We start from the raw sequence: 17441 nt of genomic DNA, 5'->3' as shown, positions 1-17441 counted from the left end.
CACCTCTCCTCTGCTACAACGAATATCCTCTGTTCCCCACCTAGCCTCTGTATTTGGGCCTTCCTAAGCCGGATAAACTTTTCTTTCTCATTCTTTGCAAGTTACAATCATAAAAACCTGACTTGATATTACAAAATAAAAATGGCAAAAACAAAATGAAAAAATCTTTGTTTTCAGTACTTGCCAAATGTGCTTGTCTACGTCGTCGTTTTTCCAGTCCCCTGCTGAGTCCAGCAAGGATGATGCCACTGCTGTTCTTTGTAGCAAAAGTTGCCATCAGTTCTGATTCTGGGCTTAAGGACTTAGGTACCAACTCAATATATCCGTTGTTCAAGATGTTCACACTACGAATAGGCTATTTTATGAGGAAGAGAAATAATTACTGACTTTGTCCCTACATAGCGCCCAGTAAGAAAAAAAAAATTCAAGTATAGATTACATTACCTTAGAATTTTTCAAGATAAACCCATTTCAACTCACTATATTCTTTCACAAACATTACTATTCATTGTTCAATAACAATAAAGATCAGGTCACAAAACCTAAAAATATCCTACCTCCAATACACAGCCTTTTCTTACTCCATATGAATTTCTAAGCAAGTCAAAGGTTGAACGGGATATTTCCAGATTCTTGATGCATCCCACATACATTCTACTATTAAGACCTTTCCTGAAACACAAAACAAGGATTTTTTTCCAAGGAGTAGTATCTGGAATCTCCTGGGAGAAAAGACTAAGTTCTCTTCCATAAGAAAAAGAGAGATCTGTTTTAAAGAATGCAGTCAGCCCGCTGTAAGTGGAAACAGGGGTAATTTGGGTTTTACTCTTAGCAGATGTTAATTCTGATCTTAAAAAGAGTCAGATAACATTGTCCCCAAATGGAAACATACAAGTGTGTAGTGCTGTGCTGCCAGGCCAGGTAATTTTCCAAAACTTTAAAGTGAATCTTCAGCTGAAATGTAATGGCTTTTGTGTGAGAGGTAACTGTAGCTCTCTACTACCTAGCAATTCTTTTTCATTTCTGAAGTCTGGAGGATGCCTAATTTGGTTCCAGGTTTAAGTCAGAGAAATCTAAGGCTGTCCTGCCATAATCCCTTACAGGCTGCTATGCCAGCTAAGATTAACAAGTCTGCACCTCTGCAATAACTGCGCAGAGACCGATATTGTCCTGAAATTTAGCTTATTGTCAAGAGCATGCAGCCAGTTTAATTAGATTTTCTTTTGCCACGTTTATCCTTTCAAAGTGAAGCCACTGGAAGAAATTCGACTTTACAAGTTCACCTGGGATGTGCAATACAAAAAGTATAAACTAGAGACATGCTACAAAATATATATTTGTAATGTTTTTTGTGATCTGTTCACAATTGTTTCTCCGCTGTTCCAAGTTTCAAAACTGAATTACAAGAATTCCTTTCTGAAGTAGAACTTTTATCCTGAAGTGCAGTTTTGTCCATAAATGCCAGCTGGAAAACACAAGGCTTACACAGGTAGAGATCAAAGAAGCATCATTCCAGGCAGCAGTGCTGAATGCTTGCTGCAGTCTGACACAAAGAGCAGGCAGCTGCTGTGGAAATCACCCATGAATGGGAAAAACAGAAGCTTGTCTCTGATCTGAACTGCAGTGTCAGACCAACCACTGAAAAGCACCACGTTAGAGTTTGAAGGCAAAGGACAGATAATTCTGTGGTATACATGGCCATAAACAAGACTTCAGATTTCACTGATTTTCACTAATTTCAGTGGAGATAGCAGAGTTTGTTAAAGTCTTTCCCTCTACTTACAAGAGTCTTAGCAAAGGGGGAAAAGCAAGAGGATACTTTACCTCACAGTCCTCGATCTTGGCAGCCCACCAATGAAGATTGGGTCCTTATCAGAGCGGTTCAGGTCTGAGGCAACCCCAGGAGATTCTCCTTGCTTGGTTTCTTTATAATTAAGGTTATATGCATCCATGACTGCCAAAATTCCTGCAAAGAAAAGAGAGTAAAGACATGGAGAAGGACACGAATACACATTCTTCCATTTTGGCAACCTTGTCTCTAATAAAGGAAAATGTATTCATTGACTCAAACATGTACAGACAATCTTCTTATTTTTAGAATGAGTAATTTATTGTACTTCCAGCTATTCTGTTAATCTCATTCATTCTTCTCTGACAAAACCAAATCTGGGGAATTCTACAGGAAAAAATATATATGTTATAGTTATTAACACATATTATTTGTAATGCATTACTTCCCAAACATAGGCCCTAAATACTGTTGTATTAGGTACTATTAAAATGCAGAACAGAAAACGCGATCCCCGATATACAGACTTGGAAAAAGATCTTTCACTCTTTAAAGACTATTGATATGTTTTTGTCTCGCAGCTTCTGCACTACCTGCACTACCTTCTGAATTGTATTAAAAGTGCCCCCTCTGCACTGTAAAACTTAAGTCAGATATCATTGTGCAATGTATTCAGGCAGTGAGTACATAACAAAGTAAATGAATAATGCAGTGGCTCTGAAACAATCTTGTGCCAAACCATGCACAAGACTTACACTGCTGTCCTAAAAGCAAAGTAACATAGGTGTGGCTGCTAAAGAAACTGCATTAGAAGTGACCAAATTTGGTTGCAATGATGGTCCCTGTGGCTTAGATATTTGTATTTGTAAATGTGCAGACACCTGGTTTTATTCACTCTGTAGCCTACCTTGTTTCTTGTTCCGACTGAATGAAATTTTATACCATGTTCCATTGTTGTAACGATTTTCTGTTGTAAGAGCAAGAGGTCCTGAACCTAGATCAACAGTCAGTCTCACTTTGCCATCAACAAGCTCAAGGGACAAGAAATCTCTCTGGGAGGGGAAAAAACAAACAAACAAACAAAAAAACCCCAAACAACAGATTACATTCCTGGAAATAAAATATTCCAAAAGGATGCATCCTTGGTAGGTTTGGGCTACTGTGTGAAAAAGGTTCAGTAACTCTTGTACCTAGACTATTTATTAGGCCCAAGACACTTATCTTTGCTATGTTTAGGAAAATTAAGTTACAGGTACCTCACAAGGATGTCATTTTGTTTTGTTTTGTTGTTATTCTTACTTAAATGCATCATCAGGCTTGATTACTCAGCAGAGGAAGGTTTAAATAACAAATGTCACATTTGCTTTTTTTTGGATGAAGTTGAGAGTGATTTGACTGTTAGCATAATGATCAAACACTACAATGTTCTTTCTGCAAGAAGCAAAGAGCTTCTTCACACAGTAAAAAAGACTTTCTGAATTGTATTAGAAGTGCCCCCTCTGCACTGTAAAACTTAAGTCAGATATCATTGTGCAATGTATTCAGGCAGTGAGTACATAACAAAGTAAATGAATAATGCAGTGACTCTGAAACAATCTGTATCTAAACAAAGCTTTATCCTCCTTCAAGAAAAGAAAACCACCAGCTAAAGAAAACCACCAGCTAAGTATGCAGTAAACTGCATGACATGATAATAAAGGTCTGGAGATGGGTGTAGGTTGTACTGCTGTTGCAGGGAGTTTTATTTAGTTTAGTTCAGTTTACTGAATTCCCATCTTATGGATTTAATTCAATATGGCTATTCAATTTTATATTGTCCTTCTGCAAGCTCAGTTCCAAAAGATTTTACATTCTGCAAAGGTTCCTCCAATTGAACAAAACTAGTTTGTTGTCCCTACTGTTTCTTTTTCTTGCCTTTAGTTAAATAATCATTAATTTTAGTCTAGAATTAAAACAAATTATGGAGAATTCTTTTCATTGCTTAATTTTGCCCTTAGTATATGTGAATCTTTGCTCTAAAAAGTTATCTCTAGGGTTCCTGTCTTTACTCCTTTGACTTATGATGTCAATCAGGTGATAATCCATACAAAGATAATAACTTGTTTTAATATACATAAGCTGAAAAATAACAAAGAAAGCAAGAAACCATCAAGTGATCTAAACATAGTTTTTGTCAGCTTAAGAATCTGATCCATTTTCTTACAGTGCCATTTGAAGCAAGATACAGAAGAAGCCCATTAGGTGAAAAGGTACTGAAAAATATTATTATCTGAGTCACTGTTGAGCGGAGTGCCTTCTCCACAACTGAGTATCCACTGCCATCAAAATGGAATGAAGTGTCCTCGTCCTGTGGACTACAAAAGTAGAAAACAGAGTTAAAAATGTTAGAAGATTTGTGTTTTTCCAGTCATTTTTATATAAAATATAAGAAAAGTTAGATCAGTTGGTGCAGCCCCCAGGCAGTATGATTAGAAAGTGTGGAAAGAGACTTGAATCTTGATGTTATGAACAACTGAGGGATTCCAGCCAAAGGCCACTTTCATTACAGAATCTCATAATACATGATTTAGCCATGGGGAAGGATGTATACAAGATAAAAAATGTTCTTCCCTGATGTATGAAAAAACCCCAACGATTTCTTAAGGGAAAAAATAATTGTTACAACATACACCCTCTTACTTAACATGTCATCCATTTATCAAAATGCTTTGCATAATTGCACTTACAATAAATGCTCTATTAGCCCCTTTACCTGCAATATAATACTTGTAAAAAGCATCTCATACAATCAAGCAGCACCCTCTGCTGTTTCTACATGAAACATTCTGCAAAAGGAAATATGGTCAAGCATATGTCTTTTCAATTCCTTAAACATAAAAATGGTACAGTCTGCAATCCACTTTCACAATGATTACAAGAACGGTAGCAAGCTCAGTGGCTACAGTTTTGCTATGGAATTTTTTTTATAAGAGTGCCTTATACTGTTTCTTATCCTAGGAAAGAATAAATTTGTCTTGCTGGAAATTACTGGAAAGCAAACATTCCAAAATAGTTTGGTTCACTGGCAGTCCCTACTTTCAGTGCACAAAACAGACCATAGCAATAGAACTCCTCTGAAAAAGTGATTAATAAGTGATAAAATTCCATCCAATGAAATTACTTGACACCACTGGCACATTCAGATTAGTGTGTTCAGAACTGTAAGTCAATGATCAATGAAACAGTGCAATTTGTCTGAGTGCATTATTTTTAGCTAGCACAGAAATATATATTACACATGTAAATTACTCTAAATCTGTTACAAAAAAGAGAGCGAGACAAAATACCTTCCAAAACAGCCATTGCACTTGCCCTCTCTTTCCATGTAGTTCCAAAGACCAATAGATTTGCCATTCAGGGATGCCTCTCCCATGCACCCTTTAAAATGGGTCACCTTAACAGCAGGCGATTTCTATAAGACAAGAAATACTCATGAATACAATTAATATTAAGTACTCTGAAAATTATGCAGCCAAATTTTTGCTTGGTTGTTTTCCTTGAACTCTAACTTTGTTAGATATAAATCATAATAAAATAACAACACGTTTTAGCATAACTATTAACAATTATCATTTAAATCATAATAGATTAGTTTTGCAGCATGTAAAGAAGTAAAATAACTATGTCCTTGACCTACTTACATGCCTCATGGCACGAATAACAATGGCAAACTAAAAGAAGCCATGGAAGAAGGGAATTAAAAACAATTACATTGTGTAAGGTCTACGCATCATGCATGCACACGCAGCCCGTCCTGGTTAACACTTTATGCAAAAAATTTCCAGGGAAAATTAACTTCAGGGTACTAGAACATCCTTATAGCATTTTTGCTTTATGTTCAGAGTACCTGGCATTTCTTGATGAAGTAACCAATTCATGCAATTATTTCTATGTCAAAAGTATATCTCAAACATGATAAAAACATTTTACAGAATGCTGATCTCAGAATTTAACCTTGATTTGCCCTCCAAGTCCTCCAATAAACATCAGGGTTGATTTGTTAACATCCAGTATGCTGGCTGTCCCCGGAGAGGTTGCAGATTTAGATGAAGGCTTCTGATTGGAGTTCATTTCCTCTATGCTGAGTGTACCTGTTTTTCCAAACCTGCCGAGTACAAATACCAATAAATAGTTTTAGAAATCTCTAGGCTTAATCAACACATGCTATTGGCTTCTCTTTTTAAGGACAAGAAAAAACTTGCCACTGGAGAACTCAGAAGATGGTTTGTGTTGTTTATGCCAAGCTTATTCACTAAGTAGCTAGGCATTTCTACAATGCAGCCATCTCATTAAAAAATAATAATAATCAATTTTCCTCTCCAACATTTATGCCATTCTCATTTTAATTACCTGGTTGCATGTATTCTGTGCCATTTGTTGTTGTCAATTTGAAAATCAGGGTATTCCACTCTTGTTGATCCAGAGCCCAAATCCCAAAGAAGAGCTACCTTCCCACGTCGCATCTCCACCGCAAGAAAGTCTGTCTGAAAAACAGCAGGGCTTATTCTAATACATGGCATCGAATGTGTAGTTTCTGTTTTGTGTATTTAACATGTAATATTAAGAAAGTCCAGATTCATGTCCCTACATCCAATATTACGGGAGTTGACTTTTAGTAAAATCAGGCCCAAGTAAGTTTTTACTCATTTTTACTTTTAATGAAACCAAAACCTCAGCTTATATACAAGTAGGTGAATGTTTTCTTTATAGATATATAAAAACCTGTGATGTACACACACATGTAGACATAAAAGAAATACGCACTTCTGAGTGTATGTAAAGTGACCTACCAATCTGTGAAAAAGTACTATCACATGATAGCATGCCACAGGGAGCTAGCGGCTGGGCATTTTTTAGGATTACAGAGGGAAGGAAGAGGAGGGCAATGTGACAGTGAGCCACCATCCTCCTTTTCAAGCGGGTGGATGCACCATGCTCATGAGGGCCAAATGTAAGTACTTTCTCTGTGATACCAGGCAAATCACTTGATATACTCCAGCATGCAATATGAAAGCATCACATACAGTGTTACACTCCATGAGGTTAAATACACAGCATGAGAAAAGGAAGGGGGAGTTTCATGACATGGCCAAGAGGCAATGCTAAGGAACCAGGTGCTTTCATTCTTTACCTTTGAGGATCTCTGGAATCATTTACAGCACAAAAATATTTCCACCCCTAGTGAACACATTTATCTGCAAGGGGCCTCACATGGATACTTAGTTTGAAATCAAGTAGGAAAAAAAATATATATGGTCATTTAAAACATTTGACTAACAGCACCTCAGTAAATGCATGCCAGAAACTTACCTTTCCATTGCTACCCAGGTAGAAAAGGAGGTTATCTGGTTCAGCAGTTTTCACATTGAGTGTTAAGGTGTTGTAATTTGTAGATGAAATTTGGGGTTGGTAGGCACGAATGCAATCTCTGTCTGCTGATACTGCAACTTTAATCTGGGGGGGGGGAGGAGGAAATAGAATCTAAGCAAGTCTCAGTGTACACAGCACATATTTCTGGAATATGTACTTAGCTTCTGACCAGCAAATGCAAGCCATTTGCTGAGATACTTTCATGCAATCTAAGTATTGCTACCCGGATTAGATTTTAGCAACCTCCTAGGTATCACTTGACAAAGAGATTCACAAATAGAAAATAATTAAATCTGTCATAATTCACTCATTCAATCAGGAATTTGAAGCCAGTAAATTAAACTATTCAAATACCTCAGAAAATAACAATAAATCTTGGGTCAGAAGTCCATATATCAGTAAAAGCCACTGTAATAATATCAGAAAATAAAGATACAGAAATTCAAAGCCTTAAAAGAAAAAAAAAAAAAAAAAAAAAACACCCCATTATTTCTAGTCTATGTTGAGATAATTTTTTTTTTTTTTAATTTAAAAGGCAGACAGTTTTGCAATAATTCTGGTTCTTTCAAAGTTTTACAATACAGTTTACATGATTATTCAAAAAATACATTTGTGAATATATTACAAGTTAAACTTTTTTAACATTAAGTAGAGATATTCATGTTCCTGTTGTCATACTCCTTTAAACACTGTCTAGTATATTGATAGGACATCAATTCAAGCTAAATGCAGCCAAACTCCAAGGAGCTTAGCAGTGTAATGCCAGAAAACCCATTTTAACAGAAAAGCCTTAACTTCATCAACTTCATTGAATATGCTTGTAACAACTAAATACATGAAGCACATGTGTGCATATGCATATGGACACAGATGTATAAAGTTTCTCTCCTCTAGTAAAAGTTTACAAAACAACAGAACAAACTCTCAAAATTGGAAAAGGGGATTTTGCTAATACTTCTTTTCACCCTGCCAGAAACCACTGTGGTTTATGACACTTCAGAAGATATTACTCCCTCTTTTCTGCAGTAGATTCATTAAGCTTCAGTAGACTGTGACAGAGAAGCAATAACCATATAATTAAGGAGATTTGGAGAAAAAAATGAAAGCCTTTTATTTTTTAAAACAAAACTTCCATAAACCTTACAATAACATACCCATACTAAAGCCAAAGGCATACCAAAAATTACTGAGTGCAAAGTCATTTCCATATTCCCCTCACAGTTTAGTGAGGTCCATAGTACAGTTGATCCACTTTTGTTGTCTTTAAGGGGGGTGCAGAGATTTAAAAACAAGTATATTATTTGTCTTAAAGTATTCTGGATGCACAGCAGTTTCTTGCAGAGAACCATATACAGACATAGCAGGGCATAGATGGCAAATTTATTGATAGAATCAACATTCTTGTTAAAAAATTTGTAATGATACTTGATGTTATATGGAGGCACCCCACATGAATCTCTAAAATAAGCTTAGAAATTAACAACTTGTCCTAAAAAGAATGGCAGCACCATCCCCTCACTTGTCTCTTTCTCACCAAAATATCTGTGATTGCTTTCTGACATACTGTATTTCATTATTTTCATAGGAAACAAAAGGAAATAGTAAATAAATTACTGTCTTGCTGTTCTGACAAACTCACAAATGCAATAAGAAACTTGAAGCTAAAACTATAAAACATACTAACAGCCCTGCCAGTATGCTTTCAGCATCAGTCAGTGCTCTTGGACTACAGTGAGACCCTGGAACAACCAGGTATTTTGACAGTAAATTTTAGTCTCTTTATCTCTAAGAACTTCCCTGCTAAAAATGAAAGTGAAGCCAGCTAAGTCTGGGATGATGGAACTTACAGATGCTGCCTGCTTGCGGGCCTGGCTGATGAGCTCTTTAATTTCAGATAGGTTTCTGTTCAGGTTCTCCTCTAGCATTTTCAAAGGTTTCAGCCTATCCAATAAAAGACTTGCTTGTGCTTCGACTTCTTTAACTTGTTTTTCAGCTGTGATTGCTGCCAAAACATAAATGAAATGTTGAGGCAGGTTGAAAGAGAAATGTACTGTTCATTGCTAAAATACTTAGCCAAGGCAGCCTGTTTCTGATCATTTTGTTTTCAGCAATTTTAAATATCTGTAAGGAATATGCATACTTAAGGGTATCCCATGTGACTCCTCTAGAGGTATTTTAAAAAGTTAGCACATTTTTATTGAATTAGGAAGAAACTTTCGGTCCATCAGACTCATATTTAATGCCTATTAAAATTGAATATTAGTACTGCTTCTGCAAGCAGTGACATTTCAAAACAGCAATGAAGCAGCAAACTTACCAGCTTTTGATGAATCAGTTATAAGTTCACTAGTTTTCCTCAATGTGTCATTAACTCGGGACAATGTAGAAGAAGTATTCAGCAGCTTTTGACTGAAATCCCCAAAGTGACTTAAACCCACCACAGCACTGGTGTTTGCAGTCACAGCCAGCTCTTTCACCTCAAGCATGTATTTCCTTGTACCTGAAACACGGTTCCCAGGTTAAAAAAAATTCACAGCTTTCATACATACTTGGGAGTAATAAATGCCTGGCTTCATAACAACACAGTTACAAACATAGTCAAAACACTTGAAATGCTGTCAGTTATGTTCCTTTCATAGTAAGGGTCACATTTTTGTTTGTTTGTATTCTTCAGTCTGTGAGGGGAGCTCCAAACCAAGACCTACTGTGATCTAACTTTGCTTAACTGTTGAATGCATCATGGCTTACAGAGTTGGAAGTTTACCTTCTGTGAAACTGGAGTGCCAGAAGGCTGATGCAACTCTTCTTGCCCAGTTATTAAGATGGAAAATGGCCACGGCTATGGCCCTGAACAAAAAACACGGTAAGTGTTCCCAAGCTGGTGATACAGATGTGGATATAGCTATAGATGTAGTTACGTTTGTTCATACACACACACACAGAGGTATACAATAATATATTACACACATATATATAAATAATAGAATTTGAAGCAATTTTAATTAAGGCTCATCAGTTTAGATTTTCAAGTCTTTTGATCAAAAGACTTGATTAATCCAACTTTTGAAATCTAGGAAAAATGTTTTATTTTTCATGACCAGCTCTGAATACAATACAGACACAGAATGCAGTGATGGGGAACTTGATTCTGCTTATCCCAACAGGAAGATTATATGAATACATCAGGCTCATAGTGTTTAAGTTCCCTGAATGAGTGTTGGCACTCAGAGTCACTAGCCTGAGACTTATGTTTTGAATCCCACAGAAAGCTGGTGAGGCAGAAGGTCTATTACACCCTTTGCTTTGGGCAACAATCACTTATATAGTGAGTGCACTGCTCCCAATCTCAGCCTGCCTCTTATACCCCCTGTCCCCAGAATAGTGGGAAGATGCTGCAACTGGCACAAAAGGCCTGATTTAGGTCTGCATGGAACCTTCTTCACCACCAGTACCCTATACAGAGGGCAACGCCACCATGAATCTCTGCCCAGATAAAAAAAAATAGAAAACTTCAAGAAATGTAACAACAAAACTGAAATCAATGTTAAGCTGTTAGTTAAGGAGGACAATCCTATGATTTTACTAATGCCTTCATTTTCAATGTGTAGCTTTATGTTAGATAGCATCTTGCAATTAATATCCAGTGTAACTTTATCACTAATATCACCCTTTAGTGTGAGTTAAGAGCCTCAGTTGTAAAATGGGTATTTTAAAGCTTTGGACTTAGCATCCTAATCTGGACATACAGCACAACCCAACAACCCAGGCAGGAGGTCTTTATGAGTGTTCTTCTGCCTTAAAAAAAAAACATTATTAAGGTTGACAAAGTATTTCAGACTCTCTTATTCACAGCTTCAAAGACATTTTCTCTATTAGTTTCCATGAACTCTAGGTTTTGCCTTTATCCAAAATAATGACTTTTTTTTTAAACGGGATTCTTTTGTTTTGGAAAAGCACAGAAAGAGCATTTTAATCAGTTAAATGAAGTCAGCGTTTACAACAAGAAAACATTTAGATGCAGATGATAAGACTCACAGCACAGTATAAACAATTTTGAAACAAACTATCAAAGAAAGCAAAACTTCACAGTTCCATATATAAATTTATCTCCATGTGGGATTAGATATTCTAGGACTTCACTCTCTTCTCATAGCAGTGTAATTATATTGCTTTCAGAGCCCCTCCTGATTTACAGCAGTGTGAAATGGGAACCAGACTACAGACCTTATATGATAACCCAGTTATGTTTCATGGGTTTACTGAAAAAATGGAAAATATTCCTTGTAAGGGAGGAGGTTAAATGAGTCCCCAGTATAGTTTATTGCTAGGTCTCAGCAATCAGACAATGAACAGGACTTTATCACAATTGTACTAGATGGTTCTGTAATAAGGAGAATGTCAATATAAATTTCACTTACCATTAGGCAATGCTCTTAGTGTCAACAGGGAATCGTTAAGCTGCTTGACAATTTTATTAGTACTTTCCTGAATCTTTTCTATCTTTTTGTTAAACCCATTCAATCCAAATAGAAGGCCTGTTGGAAGAAATAACTGTGATTTTTCTATGCATAAACAAATACCATACAACCCACACAAACCCTATGTATAGAGATAATAAGCATTCACTTATTGAATCAATGGAACTTTTTTTGTTTTTTTCAACAGAAAGAGCATTTTACAAATAGGAATGCAAAAGGAATGCAGTATGCACAGATAAGCTCCTGTGGGCACTGCTCCATTCAAAGTTATCCTTGTTGGCCAATTCCATCAGACTGAATTCTTGGAAACGCAGTCAGGAAAAGGCTATAAATTAAAATGATTCCATGATTGTGAACTCTTAGAATTTTTATTATGTTCTTCAATTTTTGTGACATCTGACAGGAGCCAAAGAAGTGGTTTTCTTTTATTTATTTGTGATCTGTTTGCAGAATCCTCTCACTAGAAATAAAAATAGGTATGTAGAACAGAAGAAGCAAAAAAGGTATGTAATCTGTCCCCCTGAATTACATAAAATGTATATATATTTGTAAAGCCATTGATATTAAAAGCAAAGCCCATTTTACAGTTACAGTTTATCTCTGTGAAACATTCACTTTCTGTCCAATTTTGTCCAAAATTTCCCTTAGGGCCAGCCTCTGCTCCTACACAAAGTCTGTGTTCAAAATGTTTTTGAACTTCCATGGTGCAGACTTCAATGCCTTGCTGATATCTTTGGAGACATAAAAAAACAAAAGGATTTTGGAATTTATAGAGGGACTCTGAGCCAAAAGGCACTTTGTATAGGCAAAAAAAGTTCAGCTTGTTACTGTATTTCAGCTGTGTAGAAGGAACAAGTAAAAATTATTATGACTTAAATATATCATCCTACATACTTGTGTAATCCATGATTTATTAGATAAAATTGGATTAATGGATTTCTTCAAGAATTATGTTTGTTCTTCATTTACTGCACAATCCCTAATGATTTAATTCATAACATTTGGAAAAACAGCCATTTAAAGAAAAGATTGCTTGGAGGTAAATGAGGTATAGTGAAGACCAATTTTTTAAAGAGAAAAATTTTTTTTACAGAGAAAAATTTACAGAGAAAAAGTTTACAGAGAAAAATTATATTCTTACCCAAAAAAGTAAAATACTACATGACTCCATAATACATTAATCTTAATTGTATGAAAATACGTATATCGTCATATATAGTTGTATGCAGTATTTTATCTTAGCGTATGCTCATTTGAAAACAAAACAAAACAAAACCACACAAAAAAAAACACATTAAAAAACCCCACACAAAACAGGATATAAAAAAAAAAAAGCAGAAATGTGAGCTCTAAAGAACTGACCATCACTTTTTTTCTTCAGATTTTTAGCTTCATTCTGAAATTTGGAGCTAAGCAGTAGAGTTTCTTTTCCACGAAGACTGAGAGACTCCTCTGGCTGAAAAACACAAACATCAGTTGCCACATACAAAAAACAGAAATTCAGCTGAAAACATTTAAGTATCTGCAGATGTCTACTTCAAGTTACTGAACATTCTCACTATTTATGAGATATTCTATTTATTACCTTATTAAGCATCAATTAAAAAAAAATACAAGTTGCAATCATTTGTCCAAGAATGTGACATTGAATCTCTTTGTGAATTAATAAAAAAAGACAACTGTGAAACAAAACCTACCAAATTCTAGTTTGAGCAGTGCTACTGATTCAGTGTTGCCTGTTGGAATATCAGTAATTCTAGTTCCAGGCCTAAGTAAAAATTCCCATCACTGAGCACTTTAAAGTGAGATACCTCAAAATCCCAGTCTTTAAAGTGTTCTTTTAATCCATTTCTCCAACTGGAAAATCTGGAAATGTACCTTGAAGGATTCATGCTGTACAAAGCTTTAACAAGACAGAGTGCTATAAAATAACATACAAGCTCACAAAACAATGCCAACTATTTTGATCACTATTATGTGAATGCATTGTCACATATTTGTTTCGCCAGGCAAAATGTGCATGACACTTGTAAAACATAGCCCATTCCTTCCTTGGGTTTATAATCAGGAAAAGCAGAAAGAGGTAAAAGGGGGGAAACAGAATAATATTAAAGTAATAAGGTCAGACTGGTAACTGGTCAGGTCTTTTTAATCTACTGTTTCAATAACAACCTCATAATCTTACAAGGCAGAGGGATGACAGATGAGACACAAACATACATTTGGTTATGAAATGTCCTCAACTAAGCAAAATAGTTGTGGTTGGGAATACCTAGATAGAAATGGAAGAGGGACAGGTCAAATAAGGAGATGAATAATTCCAAAGGTGAAAGGGAGCGCCAGAGGTCTGGGAACTTAAGTTCTACAGGAATGCATGTCAGATGACTGATATAAACACTCATAGAATCAAGTCCAGTCCAGTTAACCATGATTAGACATTAAGAAAAAACAGAAAAAATGGTAAAATTGCACTGTGGCAGGAAAAGCAAGGTAAACAGAACATGAAATCTGGTGCCATTACTGCCTTGGAGTACAGATTCAGGATACACTAATTGGTAGGACAAGCTGCCGTACATGCCTCCATGAAGACTCAAATTTCAGCAAGTGCAAAAACAATTAGAACAAATATTCCAAAATGAGAAAGGGAAACATGTTAATTAAAATACTAATATTGATACTTACTAAATCCAAGGGGCCATTCACAACTCTAGATGCATCATCTGCCACACTCTCTGTTCTTTCAATCACACTTTTAACACTGGAGTGGGTGTAGACAGCAGCAGTTGTGTTCAGAGTCACATTTCTTACTTTAGAGAGGCCACTAAATAGAGAATTAACAAGTAATTCTGTTTTCATGAGAATATCTTAATCAAACACCAAGTTCCATGTCTTCAGTTACAACATGCACATCTTCCTAGAATACATGATAAACTCTGAAAAAATAAGCACACCTTGCCTATGTTGCGTAAGAGGCTTTAAGTTCATTATTTTGAACTGAAAAAAATCAGTTCAAAGAAGGTTTTCATCTATTTTTTTTCTATTTTGTTCCCTGTTCTGTTTTGTTCCTTTTAATCTTTTTTTTTTCTATTTTGTTGCTTTTTGTTTATGGTCAGTTTTTCAATTTATAAAGCCACTTAGTCACTTAGAACAAACAAATCACATTGCCTAAACAGAACAGAACAGAACAGAACCAGGTTCCTAGCTGGAGCTCAAAAGCAAAGTAGAGAAATACAGAATCCAGGAGGAAATTATAAGCATCTGAAAGCTATTCTGTATTAAATTTTTCTTTATTGAATTTATCTGGCTGAAGTGAAGTCAGCAGAGTTGCTCAGTGTCACTCAGAGCAAAATTTTCTGTTCTCAAACTTAAAATACATGTAAATTTTCCAATCTGATGTGATTTAATTTTTAACACATAACTTCTGAGTTTAAAAGACAAAACAGCAAGAATCCTAGAAGGATTCCTGGGATAGAAGATTAATTTCCATTGACTTAAATGGAATAACTTCCTAACTTTCCAATTCTAAGACCGCATTTGAGTGGATTTGACATTGCAACCCACTCATTTCTGCAAGATGCTTTGAAAGCAACAATAATGGAGGCATAGTAGGAATAGCTTCTTGATGATATTCAGAGATATATTGTCAAGAACTATTCATACACAGATCAGACGCTTTTCAAGCCGTACCATGAAACACTCACTGGGCATTTAAAAATTCACTAGTTACTGTGTAAGTCAACCACATGAAATGTGGAACTAATCAACCCACTCCATATCATTTAATAAAGGTACACCGCATTAAAAGTAACAAGCACTTGAAATGAAACAGGGAATAAAAATTGATCATAGAATCATAGAATCATAGAATGGTTTGGGTTGGAAGGGACCTTTAAAGATCATCTGGTCCAACTCCCCTGCCATGGGCAGGGAATTCCTTTAGTGGATTAAGCTACTACCTATTTAAATTAAATCTGACATGACTGTAAATCTCTCCTGATTTCATATTTCTTGAGTGTATCACCTTTCTAGTGCATCTGCAAGTCTTTGGAACTGGGTGGCATGGTCCTCGGCTCTGTATACCAGGTCAAGCACTCCTCTCACAGACATCTGCATCACCAACTCATCCACGTGGTGTCGCAGTTTGGTGCTCCATAGGACTAACCCATCCTGGTGGACCTCCAGGTTCTGCATAACAAAATGGTTTCCTCTTTTTTTCCAATAGCAAAATACACCTGATAGTGTCAAAGAGGATGTTAAAACTTAAGAACTTACAGACGTAGAGTTCTTTACATCTTGAGCAAGAGCAGCAGCAGTGTTCAGTAGGACCTTCCCTTCTTTAATGAGCATGGTCGAGACTTCTTCACCTTCCTTTACATTTAGCTTTTTGTCCTATAGCATAAATCAAGTGTTTTATAGTAGTCTGTAAAGTCAGCTAGTGCAGATGAGTTCACATAACACAATCATTTTTTGGTTTTCAAACAGGGGTCTGGTTTCCTTTGAGTTTTTAAGGTATCACATATATTACCATGTTTAAACATGTACAATTTTATTAAAGTCTAAAAAGCAGCTTTTAAACACAATTTCATATTTGGTATTTGTTCTGCAACAACACTGATTGTCCAGTCTTACATTTAACTCTGCCAGGTTGCTAGAGATAAGAGGAAACAAGCGATTGGTCTCATTGATGTTAGTGAGCGCCTCATTCACCAGGTCCTGGGCATCTTGCAGTCTACTGTTGTGCTTTGATAAGAGCTGGATTGCATCCTTTTTTAGTTCAGCAAGCTCCTGCTGGGGTTTAAGGTACTCTTTCTGAACCTGGATCAACAAATTTTCTGCATTTCTGACAAAGAGAGGAATCAGAAAATAAATAAATGGTGAAGGAGATTTCTTGAGGAGAAAATGGGCTCATGTGAAATTAATTTAAATGCATCTTCTTACAAAAGTCTGCAATTTTTTTCTATAATAGCATACATATACATGGTAGCTTAGTTACTTGTCTTACCACACAAAAAGATAACTGCCTGGGGGAGAGGGCAGTAATACAGTTAATAAAATTTGTATGAGGTGACTAGGGGGGAAAGGGGTTAGTATAAATCACATTTCCTTGGACTTAATTTGGGACATCCCCCACATCAAAATCTCTGTGAAACATTCCTCTAGGACTGCTCTATATTTTAATTGTAATGATTCATATTTTGAATGTAGGATCAAAGCATCAATTATGAAGATTGACACTGGAAAGAAACAAGTAACCAGAACTGAAAGAAATATACCCAAGAGTCCTGAAAAGTTGAAGTATCAAATAAAAATAAATAGCCTCATTAAAATGAACACTGAAATGAGCAATCTCTACACTTATCTTTTTTAATCAGTAACAGACATTATCTGGGAAATATCAAATCTCCCCAAATTTGTCAGTTGTTAATCGCTTCAGCTGTTCTATTTGGGAATATTTGCATCTCCGTTTGAACACTTTCCAGTATTGAAGGAATTGAACTGAAAATGATCCTGAAAGTCTATTCCTTTGTTTCTCTTCATTTCAGCACATACACTGCACACTGCAGCTATAATGGTACTTTTACGTAAATGTTTGTCCCTTTTAATCTGATTTCAAATCATATAGATCTTTAGCCAAAGCAAAAGAAACCTAGTTTATTTCACAATTATACACAGCAAAACACATTCCATCTTTCTTATTGAATAGCAGATGTGCATTTGCATGTATTTCCTAAAACTAGTAATTCAGAGTCCTTACACTTAGAAGC

The 17441-nt window shown here is 35.9% G+C and overlaps 1 protein-coding gene across 2 annotated transcripts in view; it reads right to left on the bottom strand.

Moving 5' to 3' along the window:
• LAMA1 (laminin subunit alpha 1) overlaps positions 1-17441 on the bottom strand; it is a 116226-nt gene that overhangs the window by 12138 nt on the left and 86647 nt on the right. The window contains exons 37-53 of one of the 2 annotated variants that reach the window (XM_075494391.1): positions 16306-16516; positions 15949-16065; positions 15698-15861; positions 14359-14497; positions 13039-13132; positions 11617-11733; positions 9516-9698; positions 9046-9200; positions 7139-7282; positions 6179-6312; positions 5783-5933; positions 5116-5240; positions 3993-4143; positions 2697-2841; positions 1825-1966; positions 558-672; positions 185-355 (exon numbers count right to left, since the gene is read on the bottom strand). In XM_075494391.1, coding sequence (XP_075350506.1) covers positions 185-355; positions 558-672; positions 1825-1966; positions 2697-2841; positions 3993-4143; positions 5116-5240; positions 5783-5933; positions 6179-6312; positions 7139-7282; positions 9046-9200; positions 9516-9698; positions 11617-11733; positions 13039-13132; positions 14359-14497; positions 15698-15861; positions 15949-16065; positions 16306-16516 — 2458 coding nt within the window. Of the gene's footprint in view, positions 1-180; positions 356-557; positions 673-1824; positions 1967-2696; positions 2842-3992; positions 4144-5115; positions 5241-5782; positions 5934-6178; positions 6313-7138; positions 7283-9045; positions 9201-9515; positions 9699-11616; positions 11734-13038; positions 13133-14358; positions 14498-15697; positions 15862-15948; positions 16066-16305; positions 16517-17441 lie in introns of both variants that reach the window. The other variant, XM_075494390.1, reaches the window with a different exon arrangement.

This window comes from Mycteria americana, chromosome 2 (assembly GCF_035582795.1).
Source record: "Mycteria americana isolate JAX WOST 10 ecotype Jacksonville Zoo and Gardens chromosome 2, USCA_MyAme_1.0, whole genome shotgun sequence".
NCBI classification, from domain to species: domain Eukaryota; kingdom Metazoa; phylum Chordata; class Aves; order Ciconiiformes; family Ciconiidae; genus Mycteria; species Mycteria americana.
This window is presented reverse-complemented; position numbering and strand designations above follow the sequence as displayed.